General features: G+C 38.9%; 1 protein-coding gene across 1 annotated transcript in view; it reads left to right on the top strand.

The window, feature by feature from the left end:
* LOC137583348 (serine-rich adhesin for platelets-like) overlaps positions 1–23,189 on the top strand; it is a 76,819-nt gene that overhangs the window by 3,177 nt on the left and 50,453 nt on the right. The window contains exon 2 of the mRNA XM_068298303.1: positions 18,131–20,145. Within this exon, the coding sequence (XP_068154404.1) occupies positions 18,180–20,145 (1,966 nt within the window). The 5' untranslated portion in view covers positions 18,131–18,179. The remainder of the gene's footprint in view (positions 1–18,130; positions 20,146–23,189) is intronic.

The raw sequence follows: 23,189 nt of genomic DNA, 5'->3' as shown, positions 1-23,189 counted from the left end.
TTAATTTCAATGTCCTTTTGGTTTGTCGTAAACCTATTGCATAACTTAGGGGGCGATGCACATTGCTAGCCAAGGACAATTTTGATTTTAGACTTCTTTTTGGACATTTACTTGCTAATCGTTTTGTTAATTAGGCCAAAAAACTATCTCACAATGGCATTATGTATATATGCATAAAAATCGTTTGTTTGCCAAACTCTAAACAGAATTCCATTAAATTCTGTCAAGTTGCAACATTTTCTTTTTGTTTTTTTGGGGTTTAACAGCAACAGCAACAGCACCAACAACAACAACAACAACAACGAAAACGACAAACAAGCAACATACATTAAGTAAACCAATTAGGCGCCTGGCAGTTGTAACTTTGTTCCCTCCATATCTTTGTCTGTCCATCTACCACAGAGTGTTTGTCAACTGAAGCAACAACGGCAACAGCAAAGGCAACGGCAACGGCAATGGCAACGGCAACGGCAATGTGCAACGTGCAACGAGCAAGGAGAACCGACGCGTTGGTTTAATGTAACTGTCGCCATTGTTGCCATTTGGCATTCTGGCTGATGCTTCCGTCGACTTTGACTTTCAACTCAAACCCAGATCACAGGGCAGACAAAGTTGGCTAGCGGTTTAGTGGTTAGCGGGGGAGTCATGATGGCATGCATGTAATGGTGGTGGTGGTGGTTTGTTGGTGGTGGTGCGGCTTCTGTGTATTTTGTAGTGTTATAAGCGCATTTGACTTTTCGTTTACCATCTACACCAACTTACTTACACATCCCAAATCATCAAGGCGATGGAGAACACAAAAAAATCGGGGGCAAGGCAGTGTATAATATATACATATAAATATCAACTATAGCTTCTTTCGATTTCCTTATAGAAAAGTAGTAAATTTGTCCACTTATCTCTTGGTAAGTAAGTTTGTTTAGTAGGTTAGTTGTATTAGCTTAAGTATGAATACTCTAAAATATGTATCCGAAATCAATCATATAACTAGAGCAATAAGATTTGGTTAGAGACTAAGTTAACTCTCATTAGATCCCAAGACCTTAAGAAGTGACTCGTGTTTTTGTAAAGTAATATCTATCTCTATCTCCATCTCCAGCTGAGATTTTAGATAAGATACTTAATACTAACTTGAAACTAAATAAGCAACAACAATTTTAGTTTTTATATCCCATTAATGAAATGAACAATATGAAAATAAGTTCTACTTATTAACTGGAAAATATGTTCTTGTTATGAAAGATTAAGAGAGAGAGTAGTAAAGTGTGAGCCATGAATTTCGCAACTTGCTTCTTAAATAATGGCAATCTGCTCTTCTCTTTCTCTCTCTTCTTGACTTGACTTCTTTCTTGTCGTTTTCTTTACTACATATTTCTTTGCATATGCCCTTTGGCTTATTGCTTATATACATTTTACTAGAGGAAGAGACCGGTAAACGTTACTAATCTTCCAATGGCATGATGATGATAATGATGATGTTGGAGGGGGGGTCGGAATCAGATTACAGCTCTTCAAGTTATTCAATTTTGTAAGCTAAGTGATTTCAACATAGTTATTTATGCACCAAGCCGCCTTTTTATTTCATCTTTTGACTATTCGTTTCGTATGGACTCTTTTTGGCATTAGTAAAACGATGACCTAACAATTTACATGCATTGCCATGGTCCAAGAAGACCAAACAGAAACTTTAGGGCTATCGAGTGGATGTCTTAAGTGGTGGTTCATCATGGCCTTTTGGCTTTATAGCTAATGAATTAACTTGGCTATATTCCCATCCTTCTGAATCACGCCTGAAGTTGTTAATAATAATTTATGAGATTTCTGACACATTTTCAAAAACTTTATTTTATCTATTAAAACACTGATATGCAAATCTAATTAAATGCTTAATGCTTTTTAATTTAAATGACCATTAATAATAAACTACTCGAAAATGAAACTTTCTGATGGCCACAAATGTTCTTGCAATGGACTAATTAACTAACTCTTTTAATGAGAGACTTTTTGCTTTAACCACAAAAAGGGCTTTTCAGTTTATGGTGGTGTGAGAGTGTGTGTTTGGTGTGTGTGTGTCAAAATAAGCCCCAGAGAAAGCAAAACAGAGTTCAAGCGTTCTGGGGTTGACATAACTGCGCCAGGATATAACTGCCATCAGGATGCAGGAGTCAGCCAGGCTGTAACTTTTCTTTACGCAACTTTTGCCAGAAACAAAACTTGTTTGTTGCACTTCTTCTTTTGTGGTGGCAGAAGTTTATCCCCTTTACCCCTCCCACTGCCTGCTCCACCCACCCATTTAACGCATTGCAATGCACTGCTGACTCTTGTGCTTTGCCCTGTCCGCGAGTTTCAATGACTTTTGCACTAGACACAGAGTTGACTTTTATGGGCTTTTTTTTTGTTGGCCAGTAAACTGCGTGGAGGGAGGGGAGAATTTCTTTTAAACGCCAAGCGGCCTTGTTGTTATTATCAATTTGTACTTTTATTTCAAGTCTGTCAGAAAACAGAAACTCAAGCATCTGGACAATTTGCACTTGCAATTTGAGCTAATGCCCACATGTTGAGGAGGCCTCAACAATGTTGGCAGCACAGAATTTTTATGATGTCTCAGCCAATTTTGCCATCAACTAATCTAATCCTTTGGCATTTCAGCCTGACACACAACTTTTACGAGGCTGCCGGGGCAAAAATTAATCAACAGTTTCCGCCATAAAAAAAGGCGCGACAAATTAGCTGAACTGTCTGCAGGGGCATGGGCAGGGACAGAGACAGGGGGCAGGGGAAAACACTCCAAGTCCGAGGCGGATTGCATTTCCACTTCATCAGCATTAAATGAAATTTTATTGTCTAGTTGCCACCCATTTCCCTTCATTTCTCACCCAACCTCACGCATCCTCCTCAGATGGCTCGTAGAGCATATGGAAATGCAAATGCAATGTATGTATGTGTGTGTGTGTGTGTGTGTGTATGTACATAGTTCTCATTACAACTTCCAAGTTGTTGGCAGTTCGTTCTGTCTGAACGAATTGGTCTGTGCATTTTAATTAATAAGTGAATGAATTATCAACATTATAACGCGTCGTCGATTATGATGTCGTTGAAGACTTGAGTGCGATAAATATGATATAAAATGAATGAATCAAAATGAAATACAAAATGTATGCAAAATCACAAGTTAATTGCCATTACACTGATATAAAATGATGTCAAGTGGACATGCTTGTTAGTTAGTATTCAAATCAAATCGATCATAACCATAACTAGGGCAGAAGCCAACTTATTTTCGAAACTATCCTAGGGATCCATATTAACCATAACTGACAGAAGGGCTCTGAGCTAGACTCGCTAAAAGGTTCAATCCAGGCACAGAAGAGTGGACACTAATAGAGCTTGATGAAGCCGTGTCCTTGATAACAATAAGGACACAAGAATAGTTCAATTACTGACCATTTTTGGCATCTATTTTGATAGGCAGGCCTAACTGGACACTCTGGCATTGCCATGTCATACTACACAACTTCAATGACAAAACTAGTTGCGAGTCACAACAACAAGATGAAAGCACAGCACAAAAAGTATAAGAACAATAGTTAATAACAGAAATTTTAAGAATTCTCTTAATCTATCTGGCTAATTCGGCACTGGTTGATAACAAAAAAAAAAACTAGATAGCCGCAACCAGAAAGTGTCAAATCTGAGTTAGCCGAGTTAAAAATGTATTGAAAAAGTGCTGGAATTTCCACTGGAACATCATGAATTTCTAATTGAGCCAGAGTGCCAAGAACAAAGGGCGACAAGGATAGGCGGATAGGAGGATGGGAGGATGGGAGGATATATCGATGCACACAGGAATGTGGCAAGCTGGCAGGCAAGATGTCACTTTGGCTCACGGCAAGCGGCAAACGGCAACGGGCTGTCGGGCTTCCACATTTGACGTATGTCAGAAGCATTTAAGCTCCCAAACACGCATGCGCAGCGTGGCCAAGACCAAGACCAAGACGAAAAAGTACCGTTTAGCCTTTAGCTTGCGTTCTTAATGCGTTTACTTTTCCTTTTTGTTTTTGTTTTATTGTGATTCGTCTTCTTTGGTTTTGGTTTTTTAGTGGTTTCTTTCTTTTTTCCTTTTTTTTTTCTTCTTGTTTTGTTGTTTGTTCGTTATTTATGCGCATTTTATGCGCTGCATTTGCCGGAAGAGAGTCGGGAAGAGAGTCGGTCGCAGTTGCAATCGAAATTGGAGTTGAAGTTGCAGCTCTTTAGATGGCATTGCACAGTTTTTGTATCCTGAATTTGATGTAAAGAAAGCATCTAAAATTAGTTTTCTCTTGTGTTAAGGCAGAGTTAAAAGTTAACTTTATTTTGAAAGGTTTTTCAAGATTCACTTCTGAGATTTTGCTTTCTTTTAAATCTAGTAATAGATTATAAACTAGATCAGACTTCTGTTTTTTAACAGGAAATTTATAAACATTATTCAATTTATCATGTCTTATAGCTTAAAAAGGATAACGCCAATGTTTTTGTTGTCCCTATGAAGGCTAAGATCTTGGAGGATCTTAAGTTTTATTTTATGGCTTCACCAGGATATCAGGGTATAGAATATTCAATAAACAATACATCAAAGTGGAAGTTTTCCCACTGTCTTTGTGGCCCTTGTGTGTGTAAAGATTCTGTCTCTGGACCCAATTTGAACTTGTGAACTCCCTCTGACTGTTGAACTGTCACTCACAGCGGTTTATTTAAAAGATGAGCATTGGGGAAACTAGGAGTCCAGCTGGAGCGCATTGTCAGGTCAGGCATCAGAGGCATCTGCCTCTGACTATGGCAGTTCGTTGAGTGCAGATGCACTGTGGAACAATCAGACAGAATTCTAATCAATTTTCTGCTATATCATTGCCATTATTCAATCTGTGTATCTTTGTTATATAACTGTCTGTCTATTAAGGTATATATTTTGAGTTTTTCATTCTGTTGATTCCTTTTTATGGTCGTATGCTTTTGTGGTCACGTAATTTTACCCTTCCTAACCGCAGAATCGAATGCCACACACCTTCTGAATGCTCGTTTTGGCCGCAAAATAAATCAATTAAGCCCAATTAAACAAATAAAATAAATGCAAAATAAAAATGTTAAAACAGACCAAGAGGAAAGTTCTCTTTTCCATCTCCTCGGGGCTACCAATTGAACATCACAGAGCCTGAAAAGTTGCGTAAATGGCCAAATGTCTAGACATTCGTTTTGGCGTGAAAACTAAAGTTGAGTGTAAAGTTTTCATTGTTTTATTATTATGCAGTGGAGTTTTGAGTTCCAATTCAAACCGAAACGAGTTCAATTAAAAATTGTTTGATCCAAAGTTAATCGGAAGCTATAAAGAGTAGTACCAAGGCATGGATTGACTATATGAGGATAAAGAATAGTTATAATCAATATGATTACCGCTTACTTATTTATAAAAGGTCCTATTAACCCTTACCTCAAGTCTCGAGGATAAGAAAAAGGAATACTATTTCAATGAAATTTAAAGACTTTAATTTGTCTAACTAACATTATGATTGGCCATAAGGAAAAGACTATTAGGAACTTTAATTGATTCTCAAATTGATGAATTTTAGAAAATAATTCTTAAAATTTTGTAAAAATAATTTCGAGGACCTTTTGGTTACTTGTCTCAGACTGTTTTCAAACCATTTTTATTATCTACTTCTAAGTAAAGTACACGAATTTCAAAATCCAATATGACCAACAGTTTGGTCAGTTTGATTAAGTAAGAGAAAGACTTAAAGTGGAATTCCTTCTTACTTACTTATAGGATAATCTTGTTAATTACTTTCAGTTGTAACCAATTGCAAGTCCTTTTTGAGTCCTTTTCATTTCATTTAGTTTACTTTATTCGAAGATTATCAAGATGCATAAACTTGAATGAAGTTTAACGATCGCTTTAGGAATTTTATGTTTAAGCCTTGTTTTTGCCATTCGTTGCCACAAATTATTGTATGTAAGAGAAACCGTTCAGAGGAAGCGCCGCCCTCTCTGCGCTCTATTACCAAAAGTGATCGGGATCACGCTAGTGTTGGGTAAACGTTGCTCAATTTGGTGAACATGTTCACTTGTTCTTTTTTCGAAGTGAGTCGACTCACTCACATTGCTCAGTTGCTCACTGTTCATGAACAGCTCAAAGCTACTGAATTCTTCACACAACAGACAATGAAATATGTTATGTTCCATTTTAAATCTTTTTTTTTATGATTTTTATAACTCTTGTACTTAAAACTAATTTAACAAAACAAATCAAAACCTTTTTCATAGATTTGATTCCCTTCATTGGGAGTATTTATGTTCTATAAAACTTGTACTTAAAACTAAATTAGAAAATAAAAAAACAAAAGGTTAAAGTTAAAGAAATTCCCTTCATTGGGAATATTAGTCTTCTCGTTAAATAAAAATACTATTATTTAGGAACATACATAAAATTTACATGTTATTATGTAAAATCATAAGATTTTCCACATTGGTCGGCTTCAACAGGGACCGTCTTTTGGTTACTGTTTCACCAGCACTGGAAAATATGCGCTCGCATGGCACAGATGTTGCAACTATGCATAGGCGACTTAGCATAGATGTATATAAATGCGGGTATTGCATTTTTCGCTGATTCCACCATTCCAATGGATCAGCCTTCCGAGATATATACTCTTCAGCTAAATATTTATCCATTTCTCGAATACCAGCAGCAATTGTATTTGTGGGGTGGCTTACTTGTTGGAACTTATTGTCGTACTCGTTCCAGATGTCGTCTTTGTCAGTAGAACCCAATTCTTTAGCTGGGACACCTTCATTCAGTGCGACAACGGTGCGCATTTTTGTCAGTTTTTTCTTCATTTCAGAAACCGCGTTTTGAAAGGCTTCTGTTGATTTAAATACTCGTCCTTTAAATCTTGGATCCAGAATGGTGTTTTCTGCGTACAAAACATTTGTTTCCACCTCTCTGATGCCATCCACTTCAAAAAGAGCGTCTCGACAACCTCCTGCAAAGTATGGCTTGCAACAGACGCATTTATTGTCACCATTTTTTTTGCAGCAACCCAACTAAGACAATTATCTTTGATAGCGTCACGTTTTTTTTCCGCGCAGATCTCTTCCGTTAGTTGATAGAAGGGCTGTAAAATTGGAAGTACACCTTCTATCAAACTCCAGTCTTCTGGGGACAAAATAAGGTCCGTCCGTGTGGAGAGGGCTGCCACAACTGCCTGCAACATCGACAGTCTTTGAAACATTTTGAAGGTTCCACCTTGTGGGCACATCCTGCGTGAGTTTTAGTTGTGGCAAGTTAAACATAGCTTGCATGTCCTTTAACTTTTTTAGCCCTGATGAGCTACGGTTAAAGTACTCTGCGATAGCTTTTACTTTCGTGCGCACACTGCTGATTTTCTCCAAAGCCTTTTGAACAATGATGTTTAGGGAGTGCGCAAAACACCTCACCTGTTTCCAATTGCCCAATTTTATAGCACCAAAAATGTTGTGGGCATTGTCCGAAGCTATAGCCATTACTTTATTTTGTAACTCCCACTTGACAACAATTTTTTTGAGAAAACCAAAAAGGTTTACTGAAGTGTGTGACTCTTCAAAGGCCTCGCAAGCAATGGTGTGTGATTGTAGCACTGTTGTATCCTGATTTATGTAGTGCACAGTTACTGCTATATAGCTCTCATTGCTGAGTGGTGTCCAGCCGTCTGTTGTTAGACATACTGCAGTGGCCATTCGCAAATTGTCCAAAATATGTTCCAAGTGTTCATCACGAACTTTGGGTATCAAAGAGGTGGTTAACGTTTTTCTTGTGGGAAGCTTATACCCTGGAGCGTGCGAGATCTATGCGAGACCTATGTCCTCAAAATGATTCCAAATCTCACTGTGTTTCCGGATTAGCGACATAATGAATTTTTAAAAGCGAAACAAAAATTGGCGCTAACACGAAGACAATAAAAAACGGAAGAACGCAAAATGAGCTAACAGTACGTAAAAATGAGCAAAGCCAACAAAAGTGAGTGTTGAAAAACAGCTGAGCAAAAGAGCATGTGAGCAAAAGGAGCAAGTGAGCAAAAAAGAACAAGTGAGCAAGAAAGAACAAGTGAGCAAAAAATAACAAGTGAGCAATAAAGAACAAGTGAGCAAAAAAGAGCAAGTGAGTAATAAAGAACAATTCGAGAGGAACATGTTCAGTTGCTCAGTTTAGTGAACAACTCTTTTTGTTCACTCACTCATGAGCAACCCAACACTAGATCACGCCTACCAACAACACCAAAGATCTCTCCCCCCCCCCTCCCCACCAAGTGTACAGGAATAGCAAACAGGAACCGAACAACAAAATGCTTACAAAATGCTCCTCCGTTTTTGCTTTCTGTTACTTGTTCTGGGAGAGAGAGAGAGAGAGATTCTGCAATTCTGATTTCTTGCGTTCCGTTTTGCGAACTCTGTTGGGTGGTCGTAAATTATTATGATTATTGGGAAAGGAGTTAATGTGCAGAGCAACAAGACGAGGATGATCGGGCAAGCAGCCCAATCGGCAACTTGTTAGTGGCCCACAAGAGAGACAGAGAGAGAGAGAGAGAGAGAGGGGCAACTGGAAAACAGGGTGTGCTCGAGTGTGTGTGTGTGCCCGTAAATAATGCCAAACAAAACGTGCACCACGATCATGAAAAGTGGCCAAAGTTTTTGAGGATGCGACTGCGAGAAATTATAAATGACTCTCGGGTAGGCGTTGCCACAATCGACAATGGAAACGGCGGCATCAGCAGCAGCAGCAGCAGCAGGCGTTGGAGGCATTCATTAGATGAAGCCACTGGGAAGTGCTGGAAGTGTGTGCCAGGAATCGGGGAAGGGGCCTAGTATCACAAAAATTAATTCGTGACTAGCCATGGCAGAAATGGTGCTTAAATATATTGTGTGTCCAGCAAACATTTTTGAATTGTGACTAAAATAAAAAAAATGCGCCAGGCAAACAACTGCACGGCCAACTTCATTAGCGCTTCAAGCTGCAGGGAGCTGCAGTCGAAGCTAAACTTGGTTTTCGTATTGGTATTGGTATTGGATGAAGGCAAAAAAAAGAAAAATGAAGGAAAAATTTAACACCTCGACAACGTGATGGAGCTATTGGATTACGTCGGGTCACTGATAATGATCATCAATGCCATATTTAACGCCATTTAAGCAACGGGATGGACGCCTCAAGGCATACATACATACGTGAGGGAACGAGGGAGATTGAAGCGAATGTGGAGGATGTGCTCTGCTCTGTGGAATGGAGGCGGGGCGAATCAAGGCGTTTGTGGTTGTTGGCCAACACAATGAATTGTAATGGCAATACGAACATTTATTTATAACGGTGTTTCTCTCTCCAACAAGCAGCTGCTGCACAGTGGTTAAAAAACACTAATGAAATTGATATTAGACTATAATTTATAATAGGCTTGTTAGAGTATTGGTAAAAAATTTCAATTTGTAAGCTTCTAAAATCTCATTTTAGTATTCAGAACAAACGAAATCACACTAGACTCATGAGTTGTGGCAACCCTAGCTAAAAAAATAACAGTGTTGTCAACGTCATGATATAGTAAAGTTGTTTTATAGTTTTACAAACAAAATTAATATATTTTAAAGTTTAATTAAGACTTTCTAATAGTGAATTTTCTTATTTTATTGAGTTGATAACTCGAACTGAGCAGTTTATTACGGGAAAACTGAAATACAAAATTCGGCCCATTGTCTTGTATGGGTTATTGGCGAAGGAGGCCAAGTAATTTTTAAAGCGTTAAGTTTTTTTTTTCTTACCCCGGACAAAGGAAAGGCTTCAGCTTTAGCTTCAAATGCAAACTCAACTTTGTTTCCTTGCCATTTGCACGCTGACTCCCTCTGATTCTGACTCTGACTCTAAATGCGGCTTGTGACTTGTTAGCGTTTTTTCTTCTTCTATTTTTTATTATTATTATTTTTGTTTTTTTTTTCCTTTTTTTTTTTTTTTTTTTGGGAGTCTCATCCACACACATCCTACACTTTAGCCAGCTCTGCACTCTGTCGCACTCCCCCTCCAAACACCGCAATGCCAAATCACTCACATTTTATTATTTCAGCATCATCGTTGGGCTCTGGGTCGGGATTTTGTTTGCTAACAACTAAAATGCCGAAGTGTGTTTACTCTTTTTGATCTAAATGTATTTGCATTTGCATTTGTGGCAAGTCACCTGACAAATTGTATGTACCCTTCTTTACTGAAGGCAAAAAAATATCGTGATGAACGCATTTTGTATGGGGGAGAAGTACAAATGCTTGCAGCAGCTTTTGCAGTCCAAAGAGGAAACACTTTATGGCCATTGATAATTTGGTCTCATAATGTGCAGCGAAATTGACTCGCTTAGTGGTTCTTGTTGTAGTTGTTGTTGCTATGTTGTGGTTATTGCTGTAGTTGGTACTAATTTATGCATTTTTCAAGTTTGAGGCAACTTTCCCAAAACTACTAGATACTCTATAGCTAAAGAAATCTGAATAAATGTTGTTAACCAACACTCTTAGGATGATGCATACATAGGGTTTGCTCAACACTGGTTAAAGAAGGAAACTAACTCTAAGTTCTATGGAAAACTTGAATATATTTTAGCAAATCCTTTAAAGACTTTTCAATAGTTCTTATCGATCCCTATAATCCCTATCGAATACCTAAGAATCTTAAGAAGGGATTCTATTCTCAAGTGTCAAGAAGGGCATCGAAGGAGAAAAAGTAAATGTGGATAGCTAGAATGTAGGATGGCAGGCCACAGAGTCGTAGGAGGTCGTTGCGATGGGAAAGGGCATAATTGTTAATGCACAATGACTGCAAATCTAAGTTAACACATCTAACAGAATGCCGCAAATGCCCCAACGATGACTCAGCTCGTTTTTTTTTTTTGTTTGTTGCAATTGTCAAGTCATTGCAATTGCATATTTTGCTTATTACTTCAGTGAAGAGGACATTACCAGAATTACATATTGTTTAGGCCAAAGAGCTATTGGACAGATCCAAAATCTAATAATTTTCAGTAGATAATTTGCCTTTTCGTTTCAATAAGTATAATCGATTCGAAACTAAGAGAATCCTTTCAATACTAAGCAAATAAATGTCTGTGAGATATTGGTCCTTTTTTTTTTTTTTGTTTCTCTTAGTATTCACATTCCCAGTTCTTTGGCATTCCAGATGTCGGTTTTATTGGTGAACCGGGCACAAATGTCCTAGCATTTGTAAACGATATGCGTTCGAGTTGCCCATTGACAGCGCTAATGGCTCCAAGGTCCAGGACCAGGGCGCTTGTTCGTCCGTCACTTCATTCGCTCTAGGTTGTGGTTAGTTGCATAGTTCGTCCATATGTCTGTCTGTCTGTCTGTCTGTGTGTCTGTGGCCATACTGTGCGCTCAATCAGACGCGCTCAATAAAATTTGAGGCTACTTGGCATTGTTCGAATGCCAGTTATAGAGTGCGATCCTCCATCCAGCATCCTCTATTCTCTCTTGCCCTAAACCATTGCCATCGTCATCGTCATCATCGTCTTCGTCATCGTCATCGTCGTCGTCGTCGCACGTCCCACAAGTTGTTTGTCAGTTGATTGCTGTTATGTGCTGGTATGCAATGCTTAACACGCCAAGTCAATTAAATGTTGCTTCCGCAACTTTGGCTCGAAAGGAAAGTACGAGCCAGCCGACAAGAAAAGAGACTAGAGGAGCATACATTGGGTTTCGTTATGGATTTCAAGTCGGGCTGCCAACAACAACAACAGCAACAATTTGATATATCACACACTCACACACACACACCCAAGTGTCGATGAAGTGTTTATGGCCATGTTTGCGGATTTCTGTAGGATCTCCTTCACACGTCCATTGACCATTGTTTTCATTCGCGTCGATAACGAATCAGACAAAAGCCCAAATTCTCATCCTGGGTCTCCCTCCCTCCCTCTCTCTCTCTCTCTCTCTCTCCTTCTCCTTCAGACTCTTCACATGCAATCGAATGTGTGGTGAAAGTGATACTTAAAAAAAAATTTGATGTGAAAATAAAAATTGTTTCCTAAAGTGCTACACAAAAAGGGGAGTAGTAAACAAAAGAAAAATCGATTGTTACACCAAGTAAAAGCTTGTTTAATATTAAAGGAAACATGCGCCATCAATTAGATGGTTTAGTAAAGGCTTTTCACATCGATCTAATGAGATGAGTAATGAGTAATGAGTAATGAGTTTTAAATTAAAACTTTTCATCGCTTCCACTATCAAAGTGGTAGAAATTTGTCACCCTAAAGTATGCAATTGATTGTTATTTAAGTTACTATTGTCAAGTAGCTACATATTTCACCGAGAATTTTATATTATAAACTTCTAATCTGCCCAAAAAGTTAACCAATCTTCAATTTACTTATAGTTTAGCATACTTTTGGGGGTAAATTTCTTTCATTTTGATGCCTAGTTTCGGCATTTTTATGGATACAACTTCACAGTTGCCTGATCGGTATGAATGATGATATATTTCTTGAGGCAAATGTTTAAAATTAAAAGCTTTTCATGTTTCCCCCGCCCCAGACGCCCAATTTCCCGCACATTGGTTTAGCTTATTGTAAATATGCGTTTTTTAACGGCATTTCAGCACAATGGCCCTCCCCCTCTTGCTTATGAAAGTCCTTCGTTTAGCAGTCATTGACTTTGTCAACGCGCCTGGAGTGGCATACGTTAAGTTTTTCCTTTTTTGGAGTGCAACCAATCTCGTTTTTCCACTGTGACAATATCTGCGCTGAGGGGCCGTAGGGCATTTCGCCAAAAGGATCTCTCGCGCTGGGTTATATTTATTTTTTTTTCGCGCCATCATGATTTCCCCCCCATTTACAATGTAGTTTGTTGTTTCGCTATGTTTCTCTCTGCCGAAGGATGAAGAAAATAAAAACTTCGATGCTTAAAGGTTTAACGAACTCTGGCGAAACCCTTAGCCAACTTATGCTATATATGTGGGAGGTAAACTCTCAATTCTCCAACCCAACCATCCAACCAACCATCCATCTATGATGAACCCACAACAAACGTCAACGCTGCTTCTGCTTCTGCTGCTGCTTGCTGTTTCTTTTTGCCTTTGACGTTACGTTTCGTTTCGTTTCGTTGCTGCAGAAATTCGTCAGAAGGGGCACCTCTTGTAATTATACTCTAACCCCATCGAGGGGTATATCAAATACTTGCAACAGTTGTTCATGCCATCTCTGATGATCGCCTGAAGTAGGGTATGGCAAAAGCATGAGGGCCCAAATCCCTTTTTTCAGTTTTTACTTTCACCCTAGTCCAACGGCTGCTTCTGATTTTGTTGCTGCCGTCCCATGTGAGGCCCTGGAACACTTGTCCTGATGATGACATTCATGCCCAAGAGCTACTCTTAATGGAACATACAAACAGCCATGAGATAGACAAGCGACGAAAAAAAAAACAAGAGGAAAAAATGACAAATACAACTGCCTGACAAATGGGGTAAGGCCCTTTTCCCCTTTCTTTCCTTTTCCAGATCCTACTGGTAAAGGCAAAGATGTATAACCGCTGGCAGGAGAGGGCGTGTCAATGAAGCTTAACCAAGACAAGAAGAATTGTAATCTATATAGTTAAATGATATAGCCATCGAGTGACTAGCAGCTGATCTATAAATGATCTTTTGTTCTGTCTATATAGCAACTGGCATATGTCCTAGTCCTAAGGCTAACCCTAACTGGCAAGCCATATTCATGCTCATTCCCATAATCTTGAGGCAAGTGCAATGACTGCCAAGTTTCGGAGGGGTGGAGTGAAGGTGGGGCTGGTTGGTGGGGGGCTTAAGAAATTATGCACAAAGTAAAAGGCGCTTGAGTGCACAAAATAAAGAAGATGACGAAACCCGCTGATGTTTATGTGATGATGTTGATGACGGTGATGAAGGTGACCCATGCCCAATGCTCCATTCCTGACGTTGCCATTGTTGTTGATGAAACAATAGAAGGCCACACACTCTCTCACACACACACATACATACATTGGGGAGGATGTATGTAATTATGCACGGCATGTGTTTGTTGCCATCTACATACACAAACACATACATACATATGTAGTTTGTTTTCTACATGGAGAAGAAATGCTTCTACCATTGTCTCCCTCTGCAAGTCCAAGTGCAAGTGGCGCTCCGTTGATGGTGTCCTGCTATTCCTTGATGAGTCCAAGATGGCTAAGGTTAAGCTCCATCCGAAATTGGCATGTCCATAGTCTAGGTTCTGTTTCCATTTCTATATAAATGAGTATAACTAGTTGAATCCTAACTTCTTCTTAACGAATTAGCAAGAAAGTATGAACAATTGTAACTTAGGATGAAGTGAATGATCCAGTGAACGGAAAGGAATTAGTCATCGATTCACTCACCTCGTTTATCCCACGAAATATTTCGATAATGTTAACCCGTTTTCAAGTTTCTCTTTATTAAGCTCAAGAGGATGACACAAATTGGTTTTTAAAGTGAGAAAGGGAGGATGAAAATCTCTAGCCTTTAGGTAACTTTATCTTGCACAGTGTATCTAAGGAGGCAGCCAACCATCTAGTCATTCAACCGCCTTTATCTATGTCCTTTCACTTTACTTACTCAGTGAAAAAGTAAAAGAAACTAGATATCTAATACCCCGGTTAAATGCAGTTGGTCTCCTTTGCCCGTTGTCCTCTGTTGGGTCTACAAGGGTTTGCTCTCTAACAGGACGCACTTGTTGACAATGCACCATGCACCATACACATACATATGTATGTATATACATATGAGAACATGTAGCCCTTCCATCCAACATGCATGCCAATTATGTCAGAGGAGTAAAGAATACAAGTCAATGCACCCTGAGAGAAGTAAACAATAAATGAAAGCGAATGAAAATATCATGGGGTCGGTCCATCTATGCAATCTGCCCCCCCCACCACCATGAACTATGTATGTGGAGATACCCTGTAGGCAGGATGTTAGGAAAGTGACCCTTCCACATCTCTTCATCCTACGTCCTAGAAAGGGTTGACCCGCTCAGTCAACTAAGAACTCAAATTAAGCAATTGCAGTTTTTTTTTTGTATTTTCATTGGTAGAGGATAAATTATTAGTCTAAAAATGTTCCTTCTTTGAACTAAACTTTACATAAGATTTCAATGGTTTCTTTTATTCCGACTAAGCAGTTGAGATAAATCCAATGAACTAATGAACTTCTTAGGATTGCAAGATGTTTTGGGTTTTCAAATTAAGTCTTGATCTACTTCATAAGACATTACTTAGCAGCTGCATATGAAATATGCTTTTCTAATTACTTGTTTCCACTGGAGGTCACTGGAATGGGGGGGGTGGGGAGGCCGTAAAGGAGGCTCGCATTCGGTCTGAGTGAATTGGCGACACATAAATTGTAAATATGATAGAAGAACATGCAACAAAGTGCTGCATATTGGATCATGGTTTGGGTAACAGCAAAAACTGGGGTCGCAGCATATAATTATTGCAAATGCGTTGCACGCAGATGCAGATGCAGATCCAGATGCAGTTGAAGTTGCACATGTATGTAGATGCAGATGCAATTGGAGTTGTGAGTCTGGCAGAATGCCCTGCCCTACCCAAGTCATGCCTTGACTCATTCACTTTCTTGTAAAACACGCGCCACGCTGCCAGCCAGTCAGCCAGTCAGCCACTCGAAACGGCTGGCATGTCTTCTCAATCCTTCCACCACCACCATGAGCACCATCTCCACCTACCCCATTTTGTTGTTCCCCCTGTTTCCCTTTCTGTTGATCCTGCACTTCATTCCTTAGTCGGCGATTTGCATGCGCTTTAAAGAAAAACATTGCCAACATTTGCAATCGAATGCAACTTTAACAACAATTATATACATATATATCCCATCTCTCTCTCTCTCTTTATCTCTCTAGAGTCCAGAAAGCAGCTGCAAAATATCTTTAAACTGAATTTTTCAAGTTCTTGGTTTTCAATGCTCCTCATTAGGTGGCTTCTATTCCATTCCCCTTTTGAATAGACCATAAAATAAAGTACATTGCCCATTTGGCTCAAGACCATTAACCCATTTAAGGCAATTTCATTTACTATAATAAATTAAAATATTCAATTCAAAGTTCTCAAGAAAATCAATTAATAATTAACACATTTGTTCTCCACATGCAAAATGCATCATCATATATCTAATACCTTCAATTAGCATCAATTTTGCATAGAATGGGTTAAAGGCTTGTGGATAAACTAATTGGCAGCAGCTTCTTGTCGCTCCTCCCTGCCCCTGCCCTCACCCTTTTCAGCCTTTACATTTTCTGGCACGTTGTTAGTGTTTGTTTTTCCTATTTGTGAACGACAGGAAGCCTTGTTGATGTTTTTCCTATATGTTTTCACTTCACTTTCCTTCAACAAACAAACGAAATAGAAACTTAAAACGTTTAAGGAAAACATGAAAAACGAGGTTAACTTTTTGGCCGTACTTCCATTTGTCTAAGCTCATAGGAAAGAGTTATTCTTTGGAATGAGTTTTCAAGAAATATTAATTTCCCAGCAATAGGCTTTGACTCGAAGTTGATTTCAAGAGTCTATAGAGTCAAAGCCAAAGAAAACTCAACTCAACTTTCGACATCTGTAAGGACATCAAGGACTTTACTTCCCATGCGCTGTATCAACTGTGTGAACAAGCGGAAAATCTACTGTATTGAGTCGGAAAAGCCAAGAAAAACAGAAGTAGAAGTTAAAGGTAAAACAAAAGTAAGCATAACAGAAGGGTAAGAAGAATCCTTGCAGTTTAAGGCTCGAGTGGGGTTTATTGTTTCCGAGGACTTATTTTTACCGTTTTGCTTTAATCCTTTTTGATTGGCAAAGTAATAAACTTTGATTGAGATCATGATTTTGTTATTTTTCAATTTGGTCAGCTTAAGAACACTTAACTTGGTCGATTCTTAACGATTCTTAAAAGTTCTAACTAGACCTTATTCCAAAATTGGTTCAATATTTTCGGGCTCTATAAACTTTATAGTCTTAAGTTCTTACCAGACCAACTCAAAGCTATAAAACTCTTCACTAACATTTTATGAAATTGGAATTGAAGATCAAAAAAATGTATATCCCTGAGCTGCATAAGAAGTCAAGTCCACTCTTATGTATGTATATCCATTTTCATGATCTCTAAAATATTCAAAGCTCTCTGGATATTCATTTAAACGTAGACTTTAAGTCTTGATGACAGGAGAAATCTAAAAATTTAGATGCTAATTTTGGTGAGCCGCTCTGGTCATTATTTGATTGAGACAGTTCAAGCCAGTGTCCGATTCTCAGACATATCTCAAATTACCATGCACATGGGACAAAAGCCAATGAAAAGCAGAAGAATCGGTCTCAAATTACCAATTGAAGCTTATAACTCTGGCAGACAAGCCAAGACAGCGACTCGTTTACCACTTAGCCAGTTAACCAGTTTCAGTCCTGCATACCTGAACTTGTCTCTCTCTCTCTCTCCCGATCCTCTTACTACACTTTGCACTTTGTTTTAATACCCTTTATAGTATAGGAAAATTGTAGAAATTGAAAGCATATTAAAAAGGACAACTGATTTAATTGAAAACAAAAAAAAAGGTCTTAAAAAGTTTAAGAAATTGATTATTTTGGAAAGATTTTTAGGTCACTTTATAATATTGTAAAGGGAAATCAGAGTTGAGGGGGGGGTCATTAGGCAGGGCAACTCTCAATACGTCACCTTCACAGGTGTTCGCAAGCAGGTGTTTTAGAAAAGTGGTTTCAATTAGCGTTAATTAGTCATTATGGGACACAGCGAACCCTTTAAAGAAAGACACAGTGGTTCAAGATATGCTGAAAAGCGGCAACATAAAAAAAAAAAGATCTTATAAAAAAAGGCTTAAGCAATAGAGAAACTTTTAAGTGATTTGTTTTAGACTTTAATTAGCTTAAAGGTTAAATTTATTTACTAAAATTTTTTTTTATAAGAACAAAACATTTGTAATTGCTGACAAGTTCCAAGAATATTGCCTACATATATGTAAACACTCGAAGACTAAATTGAGAGTAATCTTGGGATTTTCTGCTTGCTTTTTAATTACAGGCATTTGGCTAGCTAAGATTGGAGATTGGCTATCAAGCAACCATGTGCCATGGAGAGCCTGGGCCTGGGCAGCAGACGCAGCAACAGCAATCACAGCAGCAGCAACAACAACAGCAGCAGCAACAACAGCAGCAGCGGCAACATTATATCAGCAACAACAACTGCACCAACTGGCAATGCGACTGGAGCAGGAGTCTTGAGAATAGTAGGAGGAGGAGTAGGACTAGGTGTAGGTGTAGGAGTTGTCAATGCCAGCAACAAAGTATTGGTTCATTCCAAGTTAAGTCAAAATCAGCAATCGCAACAGCAGCAACAGCAGCAGCAGCTGCAGCATCATCATTATCATCATCATCAACACCAGCAGCAGCAACCCGCCAATCAGAATTATTATACGCAACAGCAGACGCAATTGCAACGCTTGAAGAAGTTGCAATTGCAGCAGCAGCAACAACAATTGGAGGCTATTCATGGCAATGGCATTAAACATGGACTTAAGTTTCCACCGCCTCCAGATTATCCACCACCGCCAAGTACAACAACAATTGCAGGACCAACAGCAACAGGAGCAACTGCAACAGCAGCAGCAGCAACAGCAACTACTAATGTGAGAAGACAGCTGCTGCCACGCTATCCAGATCCTGATCCTGATGCCATCGAGATATGCAATGAACAGCAAGAGCAGCATGTGTCCACAACAATGCCGCCGCAACATAAACATCATGATTACTCCTATGCCTACTATGAACCCGGAGCAGCAATGCGTCACTCAAATGTACCCAAACCGGAGCAACAGATGGCTTCAGCCATTAAGATTAGCGGCGGAGGAGGAGTGGACACATCGGCAACGGCTGCAGGAGTGGGATCAGCATTGTCATCATCACCACCACCGCCAAATTCCATACGTGCTCTCCTATCGAAGGGCAAGAAAAATAAACAATTGGTAGGTTCGGCCACTTTGCAATCGTATCAGGCACGCTATCACAACAGCAGCAGCAGCAACAACAAGAAGACCAATGAAAGCAGTGAGAATTTCTATGAGGAAATCAATGCAGCTGCCCTACAATGCACCACAGCCTCAATTACCACCAGCACCACCACCAGCACCACCACTAACACCATCAGCAGCTCCCTTTGCATCGCCAACTCTGCTAGTAAAACCAAATCTCAATTGAGAAGCTCGATTGGGTCCCATTCAGCGGGATCGCTCAATCAATCCCTTGTCGAGGAGGAATTGCGCCGTGTGCAGAATCGCCATCACAAGATATTGGGTGAACTGAATCTAAGTGTTGAGGCCATGCTAATGCCAGAGAGTCCACCCAAGCATCAGGGGCCGCAACCCTCGATAAGTGTGACAGCAGCCAGTGGACAGCCACCGTCTGTTTTGGTTCGATTGACCTCCTCTTCGGCGGATAATATCTGTGATAGCAGCAACAGCAACAGCAACCACAACAACAACAACAATAGCCACAGAAGCGGCCAAACAGTTGGCCAATTGCTAGCCTCTCTCAAGGGTGGAACGCAACCAGATCTGGACAGTGGTTTCAGTGGCAGCAGCGGTGCCAGCTATATAGGAAGTTTGCGTCTGTCCAAAACTCAGCATATCAAATGTGCCCGAAATCAAATGCCATCCAGCCAAACGACAACCAGTTGCCAATCCTTCCAGCGAGCTGTCTACGATGATCCGACAACCGCATCATCATCGTTATCCACATCATTGTCGTCGGCAACAATGTCCAGTGGATTCTTGACTCGAGCCTCATGCGGGCGACGTATCCTCAGTTGTGCCCGAATACGCGCTGCCGAGGATCCAGGACCAGTAGCTGCCAGCCATCATCATCATCCCCATCACACGCACCATCATCATCATCATCATCATTCATCTAATCATCATCATCATAATCGAGCTGAATCGAAGGCTCGCAGTTTTTGGAATCGCAAAGGCTGGCGAAAGCTACCCGGCTTCTCCACCTCCATTTCCACATCCAGCATCAACATCAATGACACGGGTCTCACAGGTGAGCGCCATTAAACTTTCATTTGCTCTAATAGTCAATTAAATTGAATTTCCAATTTGCAACTCTTCTAATCAAATAGACCAAATGATTTTAAATCAATTGCCCGAATCCCAAATTCTGTTTGATTCAACTTTGTACCAAAATAGAAAAACAGAAAACCATAAAAAAACAAAATAGTTAATTAATGAAAATGGCAAAAAGGTAGTGCAATTAGAGGGGTCGTAAAGCTTGACGAGAATTAGCATTAAACAAAAAGTCTGGCAAACTTTAATATCACATGACTACCTGACAGTTTCTTTTCTATTCTGAATATATGTATCTTTATGAAGTCCCCAAATTGTTAATGACTTGACCTAATTTTCCCGACCTGGTTAAGCCCTAGGTCTTAAGCACAGAGGCACTTGATACGAATAACCGAATCAAGCCGAGATGTTTTTAAAAAAAAGCAATTAAATGGACTCAAACAGTGGATTTGTCAGTCGAACTATGAACTATTGCTTGACCCGAATAACCAAAACAAACCGGTTATGGCAATAATAATCTAAAAAATTCATAAAAACACCCAATCTATCCTTATAGAGTTGACATTTTTTCATTATTTACCTTAAAAACTTAGTACCAATAACCGAAATGAATTGTTATACTCTTTTTGATATGGTAATCTTTTATTCAAGACAAGAACCACTTTTAAAGCTTAGCCCCAAAAAGCTTTCACTCCTTAGAGTGCGAGTAATAGTCCTAAGGTTGCGAGTAACAGTCCTAAGGGTCAGAGTAACAGTCCTAAGGGAAGATTTACAGTCCTAAGGCTAGTAATAGTCCTAAGGTTACGAGTAACAGTCCTAAGGGATTGTTGGCGCTTTATTCAAAACACACTCAATTTAAATTATATTACTTTGATTTAAGACAAAATGTACAATGTAAACTTGTTTGCATCTGGTGAAGGGGAGGTCAATTTACAATTAAAATTAATTCTAAAATTTAATTTTGTATTTACAAAAGCATTTTAACTAAACTGTAACAAACAAAAAAAAAATAGTACATACATATATTGTATATCCATCTTATTCTAAATAATATGGACGTGTCCCGATCCTCTTGCTGTGGCTATTGTTGATCCGGTTGAGAATAGTAGTTATTGTTTTTTTCCTTTAAAACACCCCAAAGATGGATTAATCTATTCATTTTAAAACGTTTTTGGCAACGATGTTTATTGATCTTACGGGTCTCAGGTAAAGATCTTGCCTACCAATTATAAACCATCCTAGAAAACTTAATCTTAAAACAAGTTTTCTTTCAAATTTCCCAATCATGTCAATGGTTAATATTAAATAGATTATTGTTATAAGAATTGTTTTTTTTAATTGGAGTAGCTGATTCGAACCATCTATATAAATAGCACGATGCTTTTTAGTAAGAGTATATACCAGTCGTTGGGATCCTCTATTTTTTACTTCGCTTGGTTTGTTCGTTGCTTTTGTGTGTGTTGTTTTTTTTTTTTTTAACTTTTGTTTGATTTTGTTTTTTTTTTTTTCTTTTCTTTTTTTTTTTTTTTACTTATTTTGGTATAGGCATGGGGCCATATGCATGCATCTCTGTACAGCTCCACACTCACACACACAGACACACACACACACATTGGAGCCGTCGATGGATGCATGGATGTGGTGCGGTTTCAGTAGAATCGATCTTGTCGTAGTCGTCGCATCGCATTTTTGCCATTCGCTTTGCCAAAAAAAAAAAAAAAAGGAAAAAAAAATAAATAAACAAATAAACGAGTAAAAATAACAAAAGACAGCAGTATAAGTTTTTTGATTTTGCCGGTGGCTTAATTCCCTTTCATTTACTTTTTTTTTGTGTTTGTGCCAAGTGGGAGATTTGAGAAAAAGAGAACTTATGAGGGAGATAAACCAAGAAAAACTCAATGTTTAATTAGTTTTTTATTAGGGGGACGTATTGTTGAAAGGCTTAAAACAAAACTCAAATGAATATGACACATGAAATTATTGAATTGTTCCTTATCAGACTTTGCCGCAGAGTCAGCTTCAGTCTGAGTCGCAGCTTTATGGTGCAATCTGTGTAAATGCCAACCGATAACCCTTAGAGTAATCTGTGATTAACTTCAAATAACCGAATTTTTGTGATGGCATTTCAACTGATTAAGTCTGCCTTGGATCATCGTCATCATAATCATCATCAACAACAGCAGCAGCAGCAGCAGCAACAAAACATAATTGGATTGATTAGTAATATCCATCATTATCATCATTATCGTGATCATCATCAGCATGATAATGGAGTTGTCCTTTTAAAATGTGAGTTAAATTTGAGTCAAGTTTCTTATTAAGTCAAGAGATTCTTCTTCTACAGTTGACCTAAGGCAATAGCAACAGCAACAACAACAACAACAAATATATAACAAAAATGAACAATTAAATATATTTTATGGACACACTATAGAACCAAATGCCCCACCATTACCTTATCCATATGAAGTAGAGGCTAGATTGAGGTTCATTGCCCAGTCTCCTTCTTTTACCTCCATATGCATTTTCGATTGACGAGTGCAACGACTGTTCTTCTCTACTAGATTTCTCTCCTCTCTCTCTCTCTCTCTCTCTAGTCTTGTCTTTAAGGCAGATTTCTTCTATATACTATACATTCTCTAGGCAAATGCCAACAAGTGCATCCATTCCATTCAATTAGGCATTAACCTCGCTTAAATACAAGTCTATCCATAAATACCTATATGTATATGTGTATGTACTTAGTATGTACATGTATATTATGTATATACTTATCCATTGTTGAAATTTGCATGTTGTTGTTGTTGTGGTTGTGGTTGCTGTTATTGTGTCCCTTGATGCCCATTGTGCCCGGTATTAGCGCGTGTTTGAGTGGTGATACAGCTTTAACTTTAGCTTCAACTTCAATTAAACTCTCGCCAATCAATATATTCCAAAACTCTGACAAATGGAGGTGAAGTGGCGATGGTTAGCAACAGAATTCTTAACCAATATCAATAGATCCTTAGTAAACTCCAAGTA

Source organism: Drosophila tropicalis, unplaced genomic scaffold (assembly GCF_018151085.1).
Source record: "Drosophila tropicalis isolate 14030-0801.00 unplaced genomic scaffold, ASM1815108v1 contig_158, whole genome shotgun sequence".
NCBI lineage: Eukaryota > Metazoa > Arthropoda > Insecta > Diptera > Drosophilidae > Drosophila > Drosophila tropicalis.
The sequence above is the reverse complement of the archived record's forward strand: the minus strand, read 5'-3'. Positions and strand labels throughout refer to the sequence as shown.